General features: G+C 42.7%; 1 protein-coding gene across 1 annotated transcript in view; it reads left to right on the top strand.

Moving 5' to 3' along the window:
* BEND4 (BEN domain containing 4) overlaps nt 1–18,500 on the top strand; it is a 34,321-nt gene extending 15,821 nt beyond the window's left edge. Inside the window, exons 3-5 of the mRNA XM_057729321.1 lie at nt 10,298–10,389; nt 14,488–14,728; nt 18,283–18,500. Coding sequence (XP_057585304.1) covers nt 10,298–10,389; nt 14,488–14,728; nt 18,283–18,500 — 551 coding nt within the window. The remainder of the gene's footprint in view (nt 1–10,297; nt 10,390–14,487; nt 14,729–18,282) is intronic.
* The last annotated feature ends 1,119 nt before the right edge of the window (nt 18,501–19,619 follow it).

Here is a 19,619-nt window from a genome sequence, read left to right as displayed (position 1 = left end):
GCATCCCAGGGATAAACCCCACTTGATCATGGTGTATGATCTTTTTAATGTGCTGTTGGAGTCTCTTAGCTAGTATTTTGTTGAGGATTTTTGCGTCTATATTCATCAGTGATATTGGTCTGTAATGTTCTTTTTTTGTGACATCTTTGCCTGGTTTTGGTATCTGGGTGATGGTGGCCTCGAAGAATGAGTTTGGGAGTGTTCCTCCTTCTGCAATATTTTGAAAGAGTTTGAGAAGGATAGGTGTTAGCTCTTCTCTAAATGTTTGATACAATTCTTCTGTGAATCCATCTGGTCCTGGGCTTTTGTGTGTTGGGAGATTTTTAATCACTGCCTCAGTTTCCGTACTTGTGATTGGTCTGTTCATAGTTTCTATTTCTTCCTGGTTCAGTCTTGGAAGATTGTATTTTTCTAAGACTTTATCCATTTCTTCCAGGTTATCCAATTTATTGGCATATATTTGCTTGCAGTAGTCTCTCATGATCTTTTGTATTTCTGAGGTGTCTGTTGTTACTTCTCCTTTTTCATTTCTAATTCTGTTGATTTGCATCTTCTCCCTCTTTTTCTTGATGAGTCTGGCTAATGGTTTATCAATTTTGTTAATCTTCTCAAAGAACCAGCTTTTAGTTTTGTTAATTTTTGCTATTGCTTCCTTCCTTTGTTTTTCATTTATTTCTGCTCTGATCTTTATGATTTCTTTCCTTCTGCTCACTTTGGGGTTTCTTTGTTCTTCTTTTTCTAATTGTTTTAGGTGTAAGGTTAGGTTGTTCACTCGATAATTTTCTTGTTTCTTAAGGTAGGACTGTATTGCTATAAACTTCCCTCTTAGAACTGCTTTTGCTGCGTCCTATAGGTTTTGGGTTCTTGTGTTTTCGTTGTCATTTGTTTCTAGATATTTTTTTATTTCCTCTTTGATTTCTTTAGTGATTCCTTGGTTGTTTAAGAGTGAATTGTTTAGCCTCCATGTGTTTGTATTTTTTGCAGTTTTTTTCCTGTAATTGATATCTAGTCTCATGGCATTGTGGTCTGAGAAGATGCTTGATATGATCTCAGTTTTCTTGAATTTGCTGAGGTTTGATTTGTGACCCAAGCTGTGATCTATCCTGGAAAATGTTCCGTGTGCACTTGAGAAGAAAGTGTATTCAGTTGTTTTTGGATGGAATGTCCTATAAATATCAATTAAGTCGAGATGGTCTGTGTCATTTAAAGCTTGTGTGTCTTTATTTATTTTCTGTTTGCATGATCTGTCCATTGATGTAAGTGGGGTGTTCAAGTCTCCCACTATTATTGTGTTACTGTCGATGTCCCCTTTTATAGCTGTTAGCATTTGCCTTATGTATTGAGGTGCTCCTATATTGGGGGCATAGATATTTACCATTGTGCTATGTTCTTCTTGAATGCATCCCTTGATCATTATGTAGTGTCCTTCCTTGTCTCTTTTAATAGTCTTTACTTTCAAGTCTAATTTGTCTGATATGAGGATTGCTACTCCAGCTTTCTTTTGACTTCCATTTGCATGGAATATCTTTTTCCATCCCTTTCCTTTCAGTCTATATGTCTCCCTTGGTCTGAAGTGGGTTTCTTGTAGGCAGCATATAGAAGGGTCTTGTTTTTGTATCCATTCAGCCAGTCTTTGTCTTTTGGTTGGAGCATTTAATCCATTTACATTTAAAGTGATTATTGACATGTGTGTTCCAATTACCATTTTCTTGATTGTTTTGGGTTTGTATTTGTAGGTGTTTTCCTTTTCTTGTGTGTCCTACTTAGAGAAGTTCCTTTAGCACTTGTTGTAAGGCTGGTTTGGTGGTGCTGAATTCTCTTAACTTTTGCTTGTCTGGAAAGCTTTTGATTTCTGCCTCAAATCTGAATGAGATTCTTGCTGGGTAGAGTATTCTTGGCTGTAGGTTTTTCTCTTTCACGACTTTCAGTATATCCTGCCATTCCCTTCTGGCCTGCAGAGTTTCTGTAGAAAGGTCAGCTGTTATCCTTATGCATTTTCCCTTATATGTTGTTTGTTGCTTTTCTCTTGCTGCTTTTAATATTTTTTCTTTGTGTTTAATTGTCGTTAGTTTGATTAATATGTGTCTTGGTGTATTTTTCCTTGGGTTTATTCTGTATGAGACTCTCTGTGCTTCTTGGACTTGGTTATTTCCTTTCCCATGTTGGGGAAGTTTTCCACTATAACCTCTTCGAGTATTTCTCAGACCCTTCCTTGTTTTCTTCTTCTTCTGGGATGCCTATAATTTGAATGTTGGTATGCTTAATGTTATCACTGAGGTCTCTGAGACTGTCTTCTATTCTTTTTATTCTTTTTTCTTTTTCCTGCTCTGTGGCATTTATTTCCCCCGTTCTATCTTCCAACTCTCTTATCCATTCTTCTGCCTCAGTCATTCTGCTGGTTATAGCATCTAGAGTATTTTTAATTTCAGTTATTTTGTTATCCATTGCTGTTTGTTTTTCTGAGTTCTTATGAACTGTTTCTTGTACTTTCTCTATTTTGTTATCGAGATTTTGTATCATTTTCACTATCATTACTCTAAATTCTTTTTCAGGCATTTTTCCTATTTCCTCCTCATTTATTTGGTCTTGTGGGTTTTTTTCCTGCTCCTTTGCCTGCATGGTGTTTCTTTGTTTCCTCATGGTTGTCCAGACTTTTGGGGTTGCTTGTCCTGGCGATAGAGGTGTTTATAGAAGACTGTCCAAGCTTCAGACTAATGTCCATGTGTTGGGTTAAACAAATACTAAGTCTAGGAAACACATACATGTATAAAACACACAATTACTGAATCCATTAGGACATAAGGCTCTGGAAAGACCTGACAGAACCCCAGTGTGCTTTCAGATATTCAAAGAGAAACCTAAGAGAAATTGACAACTGAAACAGAACAAATCAGAGACAAAAGTAAAAGCAAACTAACAAACAAATAACACCTTACACATACAAACACTAATCCAGGAAGATTTTGTAAGCTAGAATCAAATATAGAAAAGAGCTAGAGTACCACCAGAGAGAATGGAGATTCTCAGAATGAAATTAGACAAGTGTACTAAGAACTAAGATAAAGACAAAAACCTAATATTAAATACCAAGGCTGTGCGTCATCTGGAGAATAGAGCAAGGAGTCTGAGCAGATTGATAGTGCTGCTTATAAGTATGTTAAGATAAAATAAACTAAAAATGGATGGAAGAAAGGGGAACAGAAGAGCGTAGTGTGATTGGAAATATGCAAATAAAAAGAAAGGAATAGAAATGTATAAAAGATAGGAATGAAAGGAAAGTATGAGAGATATATTGTCCATACTACCAAAAACTTAGCTAGAAATAGAAGTATATAAAAAGGCAAAAAAATAAAAATAGAATTAAAAAATAGCATTAAAAAATTGTTATAAAACTTGTAGATTCCTTAGGACTAAGAACGTAATTAATAAAGGAAAAAAGAAAATCCAGAACTGATCCCAGAATGAACCAGTTCAATAGGATTGATGCTAATATTTCTGTTTCCTTAGAGTCTCAGCTGTAAGTGTCCTTCTACTCACCTTGGGTTTTTTTGCATTATTCTGTGACCAGCAGAGGTTCCTTTATTGTTTGTCTGTAAGCCTCGGTGTGTGGGGAGGGAGAGGGTACAATAGTGGCTCCTTCCCCTGGGAGTGAGTGAGCAGTGGTGCACTGTTGTTTCAGTCGGGCTTGGAGGTGCCTGTTGCAAAGGGGCGCCAGTGGCTCAGGTGTAAACAGAATGTCTCAGAGTCGGGCCTCTCTCTGGGCTTCTTTGTTCTCGGCAGCCCCCCTGCTGCAGGCGTTCCAAGGGGTTTTAATCCAGCCCCGCCCGAGTGCCTGAGGGTACTTGTTATCCCTGAGCGCCTTAGGTGGCCCACAGGGCGTCTCTCCACTGCCTGTTGCAGAGGCACCGAAAGAGAGAGAGAGGCTATGGCCTTGGCTCCTCCCCCCGCCCGTGAGCCCACAGCCTCCAGCCGCCATCATGGCCGGGCAGCTCTCGGACGGGCACTCCTTGCCGCGGACCTCTTCCCTCCTGTCCTCTCGGTCCGTCACCTTACTGGCAACAGTGTTTCTCACCCTGAACCAGCTCTCCGGTTCCCACGCTCCCGCTCCCGGACCCTCTGTTCAGCTGTGGATCCACGCCTCGGTCCAGGAACGCTGAGCTGCAGTGCGGACCCTCCGTGTGTTTCTCACTCCCTCCCGTCTGCCACAGCTCCGCTGCTTCAGCCTCTTTGAGCCGTCATAGATGCCTCCCTACCGGTTATGTCGGGCTCTTTGTGGTCCTTTCTGGTGTCCGAGGTCGTCTGCTGCTGTTCAGCCGGTTCTCTATGGGAATTATTGCGTCCTTTGGTGCATTCCCAGTGCATCTGTGGAGAGGGAAGCATTCCATGTCTCTCTACTTCGCCGCCATCTTTTTTTTCCCTTTTGAGGCCCCTTTTACACAGCGAAATCAGCAAGCAGAAAAAGCACAAAAATGCAAAAACCATGGCACTAAATAGACCATGAAAAGAACCCTTGTTATTGTATGAGGGCTGAAACAAGCAGGCCAAATGTTACCTTGTTCAGCCTCAGCCAAGAGTGTGTGATTCCAATAACTCAGATTTCTCAGTGACCAGCCAAAGTCCGCCCGTGACCACAAGAGCACCCCAAATACAGATTTGGCCATTACAAATACATTTTAGCCAGGAGACAAATTTGCAGATCCAGAGTCTGCAAATAATGAGAACCAACTGTACTAACTCAGGAGGCTACAAACTAGAGAACTAACCTTGGATTATGAAGTTCTGATCCTAAGTAAGGATATTCTAAGTAAGAAGATTTTAAAAAGATAAATCAGTGTCAGTTTTTGGGTAACTGGTTTTACAAGAACAAAAAGCCCTTGGAGTAACTGCAGTGGCGTGGTGCTAATGCTCTCCTGTGCTTGCACCACCTTCCAACTCATGTGTCCAGAAGTGCCTGTGGGAGAAGGCTCAGGTCGACTTCTGGTCCCAAGAAACAGATTGATCGTATTTAATGTGGGCATTCTAAGGAGAACGAAGAGGCGCAAATATGTTGTGAAAAAATTAGAGCACGTGATAAAAACAGAAAGGAATAAGGACGGAGTTCTTTTACTTAGAATTTGGTTAAAGTGAGTACTCTTGCTGTAGCTGTAAGTGAGACTGAGGGACACAGAACAGTGTGAGCTGAAGAAAATGGCTTTGGAGTCAAATCTGGGTTTGGATTTCCACTCCTGCTACTTGCTAGCTGTGGTTTTGGGCAAATTACTTAACCATTCTGAGCCTCGGTTTCCCCTTTCTGTAAAGTGAGGTTAGAAATACTGGAATGCTGAAAGTATTAATTTCATTAAGTAGCAACTGAGTGCCTGCTTAGGGTATTCCAGGAAGCACTCAATAAAAAGCAGCCTTAAGAAACAGAGAGGCACACGGTCCTGTGCCTGATAATACAGAAATCTTAAGTGGTTTTCTCAGTAATTTCTTTTTTTTTTTTTTAATTGAAATGTCCTTTATTTTATTTATTTTTGGCTGCGTTGGTCTTCGTTGCTGTGCACGGGCTTTCTCTAGTTGCAGTGAGCAGGGGCTATTCTAACTTTGTGGTGCTCGGGCTTCTCAGGTGCAGTGGCTTCTCGTTGCAGAGCATGGGCCCTAGAGCATGTGGGCTTCAGTAGTTGCGGCATGCAGGCTCAGTAGTTGCGGCATGTAGGCTCAGTAGTTGTGGCACACTGGCTTAGTTGCTCCGTGGCATGTGGGATCTTCCTGGACCAGGGCTCAAACCCATGTCCCCTGCATTGGCAGGCAGATTCTTAACCACTCCACCACCAGGGAAGTCCCTTACATAGTTTTCTTGGATTGTTGGTGGTAGTCTTACCTTGTAAAGAGGTCAGCATTCAGCTAGTTACACAGGTTGGGAACCTCAGATCCATTCATAACCATCTTTGTCCCTACTTGATGTCAGTCACCTCTCCTCTGGACTCCACCTCATACGTACCCACTGGTGTGGGGTCCTCTCTCTCCCCACTGCTTTCATCCAGGCCTCTCTCACAACATGGACTTTTGCAATAGCCACCCAACTCCTTCAGACCCTAGGCTCTTCCAACTGAAAAGGCCCACATCACCCACTGTGGAAGAGCCTCTGTTGGCTTCACATGGCCCATGGAGTAAATTCCAGCCCCTCAGTGTGGCATGTAACATCCTTCACCACCTGAGGCTTCCTGTTCATTTTTGGAGACGTGGCCCTCAGTTCCCGCCATACACTGAGTGTTCCAACCCCTCTGGACAATTTGTGATTCCTGAGCCACCATGTACTTGCTTCTTGTCTTCCCTTAGCTCCTGCTGTCCTTCCAGTCTAAGAACATACCCTCCTTTTCCCCACTCATCAATCAGTACCCAGTCAGGTGGCGCTCCTCCATAACAACCCCTCTCCCAGTTCCCAGGCAGAACTAACCACTTTCCCTTGTACATCATGCTTGCTTCATTTTTTTAAAAAGATTTATTTATTATTTTCTTATTTATTTTGGCTGTATTGGGTCTTTGTTGCTGCGCGCAGGCTTTCTCTAGTTGTAGCGAGCGGGAGATAGTCTTTGTTGCAGTGCTCAGACTTCTCAGAGCTGTGGCTTCTTTTGTTTTGGAGCACGGGCTCTAGGCAGGCTTCAGTAGTTGCAGCACGTGGACTCAGTAGCTGTGGCGCTCGGGCCTAGTTGCTCCTTGACATGTGGATTCTTCCCGGCCCAGGGATCGAACGTGTGTCCCCTTCATTGGCAGGTGGCTTCTTAACCACTGCACCACCAGGGAAGTTCCCCATCATGCTTGCTTCTGTTGAAGTCTATATCAGGGCAGGTGTTTACTCCTTGTGTTTCTCCCCAGTGTCTTGGTACAAGGAGAGGCAGGCTGTGTAAAGTCCTTGAGGGCAGAGACTAAGTCAGAATCATCCTCATAGCCCCAATTCCCAGCCCAGTGTCAGGCACGTTCTGTTGTAGCAGCTACACATGTCAATTAAATTAAACAGAGACAGAGGCAGGACATTGTGATGATCCTGAGAGTAACTGTGCATCTGTAGGCTGGGTAACATTTAAAGCTCATTGTTTATTTCTAGACATTTACAATTCAGGAACTTATCTTTACAGAGATGATATGAATAAGACACTTAAAGATGATATACGCACACAGATGGCATGGTCGTCGGAGGACAGTAAATAATTTCAATCTCCCTGTAGAGTTGTATGTGGTATATTTTGCGATAAGTGTTTTGAGTCTTTAAAAATCCATTATATAGCAAAGTAGATTAAATAATGCTTGAGGAACAAGGAGAGAAACTGATCAAGATGTTAATACAGTGATCTGCCAGAAAAATGAGGTACTCAAGATCCAAGCACCCTTAATATGGGCAAAGACAGAATCAGAGCAGTTTTCCTTGGAAGAGCCTTACTTAAGAGTCTCAGACAATACAGCAGCCAACTTTGCAGAGTCAATTAAGTAGCTAAATATGAGCCTTGTCTTCAGTCTTCCTGGCCTTCAGCCTTGTGCCCACATATCACCCACAGGACCCACTTGCCTTCAGTAGAGCCTCTACAGCCAGTAAATGCACATAAAGTTCCATTTTCTTCCAACGTGTTTGAATCCGCTGGCCTTGCTCAGAGCTTAGCACTGCTGCCTAAAAATTGGGAGTGTAGAGATGGGAGACTCGGCCTCCAAGCCCTTCCAGGGCTATACAGGCAACACTGAAGGTCATATATAGCAAAGGAAGGGGAGATAACAGTTATGTAGACATTCTTCAAACAATTTTTCTTTTAATTTTTTTGATGTTGACCATTTTAAAAGTGTTTATTGAGTTTGTTACAGTATTGCTTCTGTTTTACCTTTTGGTTTTTTGGCTGGGATTTTTCGGCTGCAAGGCATGTGGGATCTTAGCTCCCCAACCAGGGATTGAACCCCACACCCCCTGCATTGGGAGGGGAAGTCTCAATCACTGGACCACCAGGGAAGTCCCTCAAACAACTTTTAAATAATTATCCATGCCCACTGTAGAAATTTTTTTAAACTTGTTTTTACAAGGAGGATAAAGGTAATAATAACTGCCTAATTCTGTTACCAAAATATAATCATTTTTTAATTATTACCACTTTGGTTTATTTCTTTCCAGTCTCTTCTCTGTGCACATAATTATTTTTCACGTGGTTGAGGTCACACTGAATATCCAGTTTTGTAAGCATTTTTGTACTTTACTTAAACATTTTTTCCATAAACATATGTAAAATATGGAAAAGTATCAAAAGAAATTTCATTCAAATCCTAATCAGTCAGTGAGTATTTACAAATTTTACTAAAACTTCCAAACTAAATCCAGAGTAATACCTCCCACATGTCACTTGGCAGAGCAGTGACGTGTATATAGATGCATTGCTGCTACTGAGATCCTTCTTTTCAGCGATGTGTAGAAGACACTCGGGCACAGAAGTTAAATGGAGTCCCAAAGGCCACACAGTGAAAAGCCAGAACTCAACAACACACTTGTTTCCTGTCTCCATTAGCTTCTCCAGTCTTCTGCTTTTTTCCTGTAATCAGTGCCCATTGCCAGAAAATTCATTCTCACTCACTATGGCATCAGCAAAGTGGGTTAGACTGTTTGTTTGTTTGTTTGTTTGTTTGTTTGTTTGTAGAACTCTAGTAATGTAGGAAATTACTGTTTGTCAGTTAACTTGCTCAAACTCTTTGGTGAACATTGCATACCCTAGCAGAATTAGTGTGGTTTAGAAAGTGGATTTTTTAGCTTTCAGTGACTCAGAATCTCTACTCAGCCATAGCCAGGGTGGACGTGTCTGTCGGAACATAGAACTGTTGTCCAGTAAGTGCACCCCTTGAAAGGAACTTGGGCAAGGTCTGGCAGAATTCTGAGAAAGACACGGGGTTTAGTTACATTAGGGTGGGCTTTAAAGTGGGTACTCTTTTAATAGATGGTGAAATTAGAGGTGCTTGACAAGTTTTATTAAACTATGGTTTAATAAAAGCCCTACTTCAAACTGATACACATGGGCCTTCTTTTTTTGATTTTCATGGTTGTCCTGAAAATGCTTCTTTAATTTGAAAAATATATTCAAATGGCTATACAAGAGTGACCTATGAGACAGGTCTGTAAGACAAATCTATAAGGATGTTATTTAAGAAAATATATTTTGGCAAGAATTAAAAATTCCTAACCTCCTTCTACTTCTTATCATTCAAATTCTTCAAAAGGATGTTGATGTAGTTTTTGATTCATTACGTTGCAATGTGATGTCACCTAAAAATCCCAGAGCTGTTAGCAGGGGAATAAAGATAATTTCAGTTTGCTCTCTTAAAAAAAAAAAAAGAGTGGTGAGAAAAGCAAAGTGAAGGAAGGTCAGTGGTCATACTTTAAAATTAGGGTTTAGATTAAATATTTATTATTTTCTTCAATGTGACAAAAACATCTTAAGAAAACACACAGCCAAGACAGATAATGGCAATAATTCGTGTCAATTAGGTTATTTAACTAAGCTACCAAGACCTTTAACAGCAGTTAGTTAATACTGCAGAAAGGGCTCTAATATAAATCTTGAGATATGAGAATTATTTATGCAGTGGTATAAAAAGTGTCAGACTCTATTTTGGGTTAATATCTGTTCAGTTTTATTGTGATTATTCAATGATTCTGTAAGACTATGCCCCCCAAAATATAGTGCAACAGTAAATGAAATACATAATAACCAAATCTGAATTGAACCAGGCCAAGTGGGTTTCTGGAGAGGGGAGAAGTGAGACACTTACTGGAAGAACTATGTGGCCAGGTGTGTCTGTGTCAGGAAGCAGGACTAAAGTGCATGGCTTACTGCCTAACTGAAGAACTAGGAATGAATGGCACTAAAAATGAGCATTGTATCATTTATTAAAAACCAGTGAAACATTAGTTTTCAGTACTTTAATTTTAAAAGGTACCATCGGATGCTAATGTTACAGCTTGAGTCAAAGAAGACATGTCTGTTCCGTGAGTTGTTCCATGTGATATCATTATTATTGACCCACATTCATCTTAGAGTAAGTTTGACTTAAAAGTTTTCAGTGAATTGTGCTGAGCCTAAAAATTCTCCCCAAACCATAGCATCTGTTCCATATTTACAAACTGAAATAACTACGGATGTCAAACGAAAGAAGATTCTATTTCCTTTAGAAAATGAGTCTTTTTTTTTTTTTTTTTGGAAGTTTCCATCAAAAATCTTTTTAAACCTTAAAGCTTTTTATTTTCCTGGCACAAAATAGCTAATGTGCAACTGTTGCAATTTCTCCCACCCAGTGCCCTGCCAGACGGTTTTAGATTACCTGAAGACGGTGCTGCAGCACCACAACCAGCTCATCATGCCACAGCCCGCCGACCAGCCCACCGAGGTAGGTCTCCGGTGGAGAAAGGTAAATATTATTCCATTTGGAAGTTCCTTAAGATGAAACATTTGGTAGTTTACCCATGTATATACCAGAACACATGGGCTAGCAAAAGACATGTTTGACTCTGAGGTTTATGGGTGAGTATATATCCTGTGGAGAGAGATCCTGCCTCATGAAGTTTCAACTCTGTACTCTGAGGGGGAGAAAAAGAAATAGTTTACATACTGTGGGCAAGTCTCCCACCGTTCTTTTGGCACAGAGGGGCCTGAAATGGGAGAACCCACCTGTCATTCCCTCAGGCAGAGCCAGTGTTTGTTCCACGTCTTCCCACCCTGAAAATCAGCTCTCCTTTGATTCTCCCTCCCTCCCTCGATGATTATCTTTTCTTTCTCCTTCCATCACCCAAGGCATCCTGCGAGCACCTTCGTCCTATGCCACCTCCATGATTAAGCACTTGAAAGATTGGCTTATATTCATTTCTCCACTCTCAGCTTTCATTTGTTCTCCCCCCCTCCATAATCTGGCTCCACCTCCTCTTCTGTTTCTTCTGCAATTAAAGGAGCACCAGCCCTGGGCAGAAACTTTGCAGGCGTCATGGACTCTTCCTCATTCCTGACAGCCGCTTATTTTACAACTACATTGAATAGTGTCTTCTCTCTAGTTCACGCTGATCACATTTCACCAGGGCTGGTGTAGTAGATTCTTTCTTCTCTGTCCTCCACACTGGAGAGTTGTTTTTCTAAAATACAGATCCAAAATAAATGTCACATGCTTAAAATCCTTTGTTTGCTCCCTAGAATATGGTCCACATTTTTTAACTTGACATTTCTATCATGTGAAAAGTACATCTGAAAAGCCCACTTCTTCCAGAAGCTCTCCTTGATTGCCACACCCCTCTGTGCTCACAAGAGCACATTGTTCATGAGACTAAGTCAGAACTTACTTAAAAGTTAGTATAGGGACTTCCTAGATGGCGCAGTGGGTAAGAATCCGCCTGCCAATGCAGGGGACACGGGTTCGATCCCTGCTCCAGGAAGATCCCACATGCCGCGGAGCAACTAAGCCCGTGCGCCACAACTATTGAGCCTGCGCTCTAGAGCCCGTGAGCCACAACTGTTGAGCCCATGTGCCGCAACTACTGAAGCCCACGCACCTAGAGCCCGTGCTCTGCAATGAGAGGCCACCGCAATGAGAAGCCCGCGCACCACAATGAAGAGTAGCCCCCGCTCGACGCAACTAGAGAAAGCCCGTGTGCAGCAACGAAGACAGAACACAGCCAATAAAATAAATTAAAAAAATAAATTAAAAAAAAAGTTAATGTACACCTACGTCTTGCATCTGGTCATGACTCTGTGAAGACATTAAATAAGTGCTGTTCGAATTGTTTGTTCAGAGTGACTTCACAGTAGGTCAGAGTTGGTATAGGTCCCCAATAACTTTGTGGTAGCTAATATGAAGAGAATTCTATAAAAATATAAAAATAAGGGAAATATCTGTATTTCCTCCAGATAGGACTATTTAAACCTGTATTACCTGTCATCATCATTACTATACTATTTTTATTGTCATTTTGGGCAAATGAGCATCTTCTCAACAGTATTATTTAATCACATTTGATTTCTGTTAGCTGTGCTAACACAGTATGGGAAACCTCATCCACAGCACAGAGAGTAGTCTTGAGTTATTTGGGGCTATAAATGACTTTCTCTCTTACTTGTTCCTCCCTCCCTCCGCCTCTCCCTCGCTTCCTTCCTTCCTTCCTAGACAATGACCTCCAAATGGCATTTCGGCATTTCGGCAGAGCTGTTGTGCTCTCCTGTAGGGATGCATTGTCTCAGGCTTGGAGAGGGCACTTCTCTGGATGCCTGCTCCCCCATCTCAAGTACCTCCCATCTTGAAATAGCTTCAACTCTGGATTTAGGGGTAACTCTGAATTTGGGGACGGGGTTCCCAGGTCTGCCTTTTGACTTCTGAGACCTGCGGAGAGGATTTAACCTCCTTGGCCAAACAGCCACGAGCATCCTGGCTTGCCAGATGAACTCACACACCCGACGGAAAGCTGTTTTTAAAGCATACAGCGTTAAAGAAATACAAGGTTTGAAAACTAGCTGCACAGCCTCCTTTTCTAAGGCTGACAAGCGCACTTGTCAGAGACCATAACCAAGAGGATGATTTCAGATTAAGAATGGTGGAAGCCCTCTGTTGTCCTCAGTAGCCCTTTTTAACGGCCTCTTGTCTTCGTCGCTCTCCTTAAAGTTCTTTAACTTTGCCAGTTTATATGCAGCAGAAGCTCTTCGATGTCGCAGTGCCACAGCAGTTTTTTTAAAAAAAAAGAAAAGTAGGAACTCTTCATTGTAGCCACCGGTATTGTGTCCGCTTCGTGCCAGCCGCAGGAGTATTTACTGCATCAGTCACTTGACAGATGTTCATTGCACCTGCTATGTGCCAGGCGCTGTTCTTGCTTACTGTCTGCCTCCTCCTCCTCACAGCCGTAACGCTTTGTTCCTTGTCTTTGTGGAGGACACCCCCGTCTCACCTGGGAATCATCTTGACTCCTCGGCCACGCGTACCTTGGCTCACTGAATTGGTTGCCTGACCACCTTGGTTTTACTTCTCTCATCCTCACTTCTCCATCTGCACCGCCAGTCACTCCAGTCATCCCTCCATCTCTCCCCTCCTGCCGTGAAACAGCAGTCTGGTCTGAGGGAGCTTCGGAACCTCTGGGCTCCTGCCCATCTTTTGATCATACATGGTCCGCAGAGCCAGGGGTTGGTTTATGCTCCCAAGTACTCGTATTTTAAACTCATGATAATTTCGTTCTTCCCATGTTATAGGTGGGCAGACTTTGGTCCAACAAGTTGGAGTAACTTGCTCAAGAAACAGTAGATAAGACCCAGACCAAGATTTAGTTCAAACGCAGGCTGACTCTAAATTCAAACCGCAAACCATGTCCCTCAGCTGCTTCCCTTAAAAAGGACACAAAGTCACACTCCCGCTACTTCAAGGGGGTATGAATGCTGCGGCGATGAGTTTCCATGAGTATAATTCAGTCACAGTTTCATAGCCGTACCTGCTGCCTCTTTCTTTCCTGTTGGCTCCTATACCATTTGCCATTCTCAGAGCTTAACTGAACAGAGCACTTTTTTAAGTAAAAACCTATCAGCCCCAAATAGTGCCAAATTTATAACCTGTAGTAAATTTGCAGAGTTGTAAAACTGAATGAGTTTCCCTTCTTTATTTTGTACACCTTAATTACTGGGGAAGAAGTACATTAAAACTGAGATCATGGGTTAATTAATTTGTCCTGGACTGTAGAATTTTATGGACAACCAGAACTAAACTAATGGTTGTGTAGGTGCAATTGACTAAACGTGGCTTATAAATGTTACAGAAATTCCTGTAATTAGTCCCACTGCAGCTATTTAGCCTGGGAATTTTATAGCAGACATAAATTATGAAGGTGAAAAGTATGAAAAATCTTGAGTTGACATAATGGTATTTGCAGAAGCTATAATTTGAGGAAACTTGTTTTGCATTATTATTAGTGATGATTTTTTTTTCTGTTTCCACAATTCCCCCTTTTTAAAATTCACTTTTTAATGTTTCCACTGAAATGCAGTGGCTATCAGATGTTAGGTGCATGAAACACAAAAAAATACCTTGTGGAAGTAGCCCACCGGCATCATTTCTAAAAGTACTTAACTGCCCGCCGAAGGATGAAGAGACCTGTTTGATCACACTCTTCAAAGTCATTTTTGCATATTTTAATAGATTGAAAAGAAAAGTTACAGGTTATATTTAAATAGTATTCCCTGTCATTGGATCTTGACACATTTTAACCTACCTGTTAAAATGCAAGTTATAAATAGCTCCTCTTTCAAAGGTGTTCATTATACCTCATTGGCTCTTGTTATAGAAAATGCAAATGTAATTTGAAAAGTGCCCGTTCTGAGTGTGAGCAATTACTTGTGCTCTTCAGTACCTGGTGTATTGTCAGCATAGCCAGTTGGTTAAAAAGCATGTTTGCCTTTGAAATGGAGATCGCCTGGGCTGCCGGCTGGCCGGCTAAGTAGGTAATGAGAAAATATTTCACTTTTCCAGGGAAGCAAGCAGCTGTTGAACAACTATCCGGTCTACATAACGAGCAAACAGTGGGACGAGGCTGTAAATTCTTCAAAGAAAGATGGGAGGCGGCTCCTTCGATACCTCATCAGATTTGTTTTCACAACCGATGAGCTTAAGTACTCATGCGGCCTTGGGAAAAGGAAAAGGTCAGTGCAGTCAGGAGAGACAGGTCCTGAAAGACGCCCTCTGGATCCAGTTAAAGTAACATGCCTCCGAGGTACTGCATCCTTCCGCTCAGTGTCCATCTGTGATCTCATTTCACCGCATTGGCTGTGGCTCCCCCGTGCAAGTGTTCAGCCTTTACTGTATTTTGGTTTTTTTTCCGCTGAGACCTTATAGGCTTCATGTGGCCCATCTCCTTGGTATCGAGAAGTTCTTTAAAAATTCTTCGTTTGCTTTAGCACTTAATGGCACATAAGCACTGCATAGCACCTCATGTTTCACGCTTTAAGTTCAGATTTTCTTTGCTGCCCGGGAAGGCCACCTCCAGCAAAACTGGAGCACTGGGGAAAGCACAGAGGAAAAGAAGACGAGGAATCTTAAAAATGATCCCAGTTTCATTTGCAGCCTATGACGCCCTCCCCCAATCTAGCTGCCTTCTCAAGGATACTTGCCCCAACTCCTTAAGTTTATTTAGAATTAATTTTCCTTAGGCCTAAAGTATTTCTTGCCCACTCATATTTTATTCTATTCATTTTTTTTAAGTTTCTGTATTAAAAAGTACTACTCAGATAACACCATTTCCTCAGCATTAACAGCTGATTACTTTGTCGCTGATGCACACTATGGGTAGGCCAGGCAGAGGGTGAGGAGGGGTATACGGTTGATTCAGTGTGTGCAGATAAACACGGACAAGCGGGAACAGTATCGTGCCAACAAAAGTGCATTCACACCTGAAAAGTCCATATCAAATCGCTCAAATATTTACCTGTATAGTTCAGGAGTGATTTTATTGGTTGGAAAGACTTAATAATGATTTACTCTGGACAGGGATCCAAATATTTCCTGGTGAAGAAGTCACAGTGAAAAAACGTGTCACGGCCAAGGCCTTAGTCCTCAGAAGGGACCCTCGCTCCTGCACCCCTCGTGGGATGCCCGCAGTGACTGTCAGTGTGCCTAAGACACCTGTGTAGTATTTGTTAGCAGCGGAGATTCCCAGACCCACCCTGAGCTTCTGATTCAGGGGGTCTGGGGGGAGGACAAGGGAGGCTTGCGTTACTGCACCTCGTGACCCCCCCCCCAGGTGGTTGATGCAGGTGGCCCATCCTTGAGAAGACCACCTAGAATGGAAACACCAGGATTAGCTCAGCACAGGTGTGCTGGAGCACCCCCTGTTGGCCAGCCTGAAAATTCCACTTAGAGTGGCTGGGTGATGGAACGTTCCAGGGTCTGTCTTAGCAAAGTGGCCATAGTTTCCTGTATTCCCCAACATCAACAGAGCAGACGGAGGTAGCAGAGGCAGTGGAGCTGGGGACTCTCCTGAGAGCACGCTCTCCTGGTGTGTGCTCTGCACGTTGCCCCGGGGCGTGTAAGGGAGTCAGGATAAGGGGCCTCACTAAGGTATCCCTCTCCAGAAATCGTTGTTCACATTTTACATTTTAACGAGCGTTTAAGGTCATTTAAGTCAGTGAAACTGAGGGATTCGCGTACGTCACAAAGCGCTAGTGTCAGTGCCCTGGGAGTGCTGCTGGCCTCCCTGGGACACCAGTGCAGCCTAGGCTGCCTGACCGGAATGTGTACTCGCCAGCAGGGGAGAGCTGGGCAGGGCCCGCAGGCCTCCACCCGCCCATGGGTGTACAAGGCATAGGCAGGCACTGGCGATCGTGTCCGGGGCAGCTGGTTAGAGCATTTATGTCTGTCCCGAAGGCTGAAATTCTGGGGCCTTCCCCTGACCTAAATGGTATTCCCTTCCAGAAGGCTTTGGCGTGATGACTCCAAGGGTGGACGTCCTTGTGGTCAGCAAGATGAGAATGGCCAAGGAAGCCTCAGACAGTTGGACACTTGAGGGATGGAAAACAGGGTGCTTCGGGGAATGAAATCAAATTCTGTGCTGGCCTGCTCCCCAGGGTGGTTTGACCCCAGAAGGAAGCGGGCTTTCAGTAATGTAAGGATGCTCCATATCTGTGTAACAGAGTGAGCGCTACGTGTAGCCTGTAATAGTCTGGCACAACGTTAAGGAAAGTCCTGTCGTAGCAGTGGGTCCTGAGGAGGGGGGGAGGAGGTGGGAGGTGTCACAGCATCCTCAACAGTTAGCCTTGATTTCCTCTCATGGATGCTTTGAGTCTTTCATTTCTTTGTGTTCATATGCGAGTGGGTGATCTATATAGAGATAAACTACTTAAACAGTTACTGAATACTTACTAAACACTTGAGGTAGGGAACTTGAGGAAGACAGAGAGGAGTAGAAAACAGACTTCTGGAGCGGATAGCCTGGCTGGAGATGATTTGAGGACAATCGTGGATAGATGTGAATGCAAGGAAAATGATAGGGAGAGGACTAGGTCCTTGAGCACTGATGGTCCCAGAGTACCTCCTTTCTCTCTGCTCAGCATTATAATGACCGTGACCTAGGTTTGAAAACCATCCTTCAGTGTTTCCTAGGCCTGCACCCCAGGATAAGCCGTCTGGTTCCTGACAATTTTGCAGGGCGAGGAGCTGAATAAGCAATTGTTGCCCCAAGGAAGAGAGTTAGGGGAAGCTGAGACTTAGGTGAGGTGAATGAGTCTCTCACCTCAGGCACGAAATTGAAGGGGATGCCCCTGTGTCTCTGCTAAGATGGACACAGTTCAGTTCATGAGCTTTTTCCGGTCCAAGTACTTAAAAGCATCAGCTTCTATGGGCAAATAGGATTGGGATTTCACAAATAAATTTCAGACAAATCCAGTCCTACAACCAGAACCACTGTCTTGTAGAGGGAGCAGTACTGGAGAAGAAATGGTGTGTAAATAGCAGACACCTTGAACTTTCAATGAGCTGTGCAAAAAAACACAGTTTGACTTAGAACTTTTTCCAGAATGCTCATTTCAGCTTACAGATGTCCATATTAAAATAGCTGTGTAGGAACTATGTAGATCCCCTGTCTCCCTGAGCTCAACCCAAGGAAGGCTGAGTTTGTTGCTTTGGAGTCTTAGCTACTTTTTATATATTCTTCCTTCTAGGCAGGCTACTTGCTTTCTGGTGATGTTAAATATTTAGAGGAAAACCCATCTAAAAAATATTTGTCAGTACACATATAGACATCACAATTAGAGAAATAAATGGAGCCTATAGTAACATTTTAAGAATGTGGAAACCTCTGCTGAACCAAAACTTAGGCAATTTCTTACTCATTGAAATTTTATTTTGTTGCCCTTAATCTACAAATTAGTAGCTGGTTAAAGAATACTGTCACGTGATATTTGCTGTGCTTCTGGAGATAGTTAACATTCTAAAAATGTGAGCACGTTAATGACAGGGTATTGAAATGTACTCTAACCTTACCACGCACAGTGCATACCACGCCGCACAAACCAGAATTCCCTTTCACAGCAGAGGGGCCTGAGAGGGAGCCCTCTCACTTACGTAATTTTTACTTTTGCACCTGAGTAGACAATGTGTATGGCGTACGTTGGGTCTAATAAGTGACATCATCATGGCATTACATTGGATGTCCCATAAAGCTTTTCTTATCTAGAGCTTCTGTTAAAGTTTAAGCAGCCTTCCTGTCATGCGCTGCAAAAACCAGCTGTTTCTCTCTCTCTTTTTTTTTCACTGTTGTGTATATTCCCGCAGAATTCATTAGGATGCACTGTACCTCCAACCCCGACTGGTGGATGCCCTCGGAGGAACAGATAAACAAAGTGTTCAGCGACGCTGTGGGTCACGCCCGGCAGGGGCGGGCAGTGGGGACTTTCCTGCACAACGGAGGCTCATTTTATGAAGGGATCGATCACCAGGCTCCCCAGGATGAAGTCTTCAATAAAAATTCCCAGGATGGGTCTGGTGATTAGTGGACAAAATCGTTCCACGCTAGTAGCTGGTTCTCTCAAGAGTTCCAATTGTGAATGTTCTGTTACTATCACTTTAGAATCCAAAGCATGTCAGTCTGTCAGACTTTACACATCCTAAACCTTAACTCTCTTGACCTACTGCCACAGTTCCCAATATGAACCCATTTGAGGGTTGTGTGGGAAGTCTGTGGAGCCTACAGAGATTTTCAGAATATTATACAAAGGAAAAAATGACAGTTGATTTTAAATGATGACTAGTTAGACGGTAAGGGTGAAGAAAAATAGGTGAGCTCCTGGTCACCTGTCTGAAATCTTTACGTAATCTCTGCTTCCTGAGCAGAGCTGCTCCCCACAGAGATTGGGTTAGTGTTCCTGCCCATGGGAGAAGGTAGAGACGTGGTGTTATCCTAAGGGACAAGGAACAAGCATTCTCTTATTTTAATTCAAATAAGTTGTCTTTATGTTTTCCAAAGACTTGAATTTATACTTCTCAGCAAAGACAGAGGATAGGTGACATTGTATGCTGTGTCTACATTGACAGAACCTGTCATTCAAAAGAAACCAGAGATCAGAAGCCACATCTAGACAATGATTAATTGGAAATCAGCTGTTTTTTTCAGTTATTTTTACAAAACAAAAAAAAATTTTTTCTACTGTGTTCTGAAAGGCACTGTATGATCTCTGTGTTAGTCAAGAAACATCCAAAGATCCCAAAACTTTTTCAAATGCTCGATTTTGTAGGTTCATAGATCCACAGTTTTCCACAGCCTTAAATCAGGCTTTGCTGACACAATGCCGGAGTGATGGGTTGAACAATGAGAGTTTCAATCAGCTAGCTGTTTGGTGCACTGAGGACCAAACAAGTGGTGTGACTGATGGTATTCACTGAATTGACCAGATGTTCTGGAATTGTATACACACAGCTTTAAGGCCATTCTGACAACTATGCAATGGGCTTGTCTGTAATTTCTCTGAAATTTGAGGGTCTTTTTGTGCTGAGTTGATCTTTAGAATTTGCATTAGTCTTGTTTCTTGTTGTCACCACTGGAAATGCTTCATCCCAACTGTTGTGTGCCTCCTTCCCGCCAGTGTTCCCCTGAACTACTGGCTCTGGCTGAG

The sequence above is a fragment of the Hippopotamus amphibius genome, chromosome 3 (assembly GCF_030028045.1).
Source record: "Hippopotamus amphibius kiboko isolate mHipAmp2 chromosome 3, mHipAmp2.hap2, whole genome shotgun sequence".
NCBI classification, from domain to species: domain Eukaryota; kingdom Metazoa; phylum Chordata; class Mammalia; order Artiodactyla; family Hippopotamidae; genus Hippopotamus; species Hippopotamus amphibius.
Note: the sequence above shows the minus strand (reverse complement) of the source record. Positions and strands in the feature narration are given on the sequence as shown.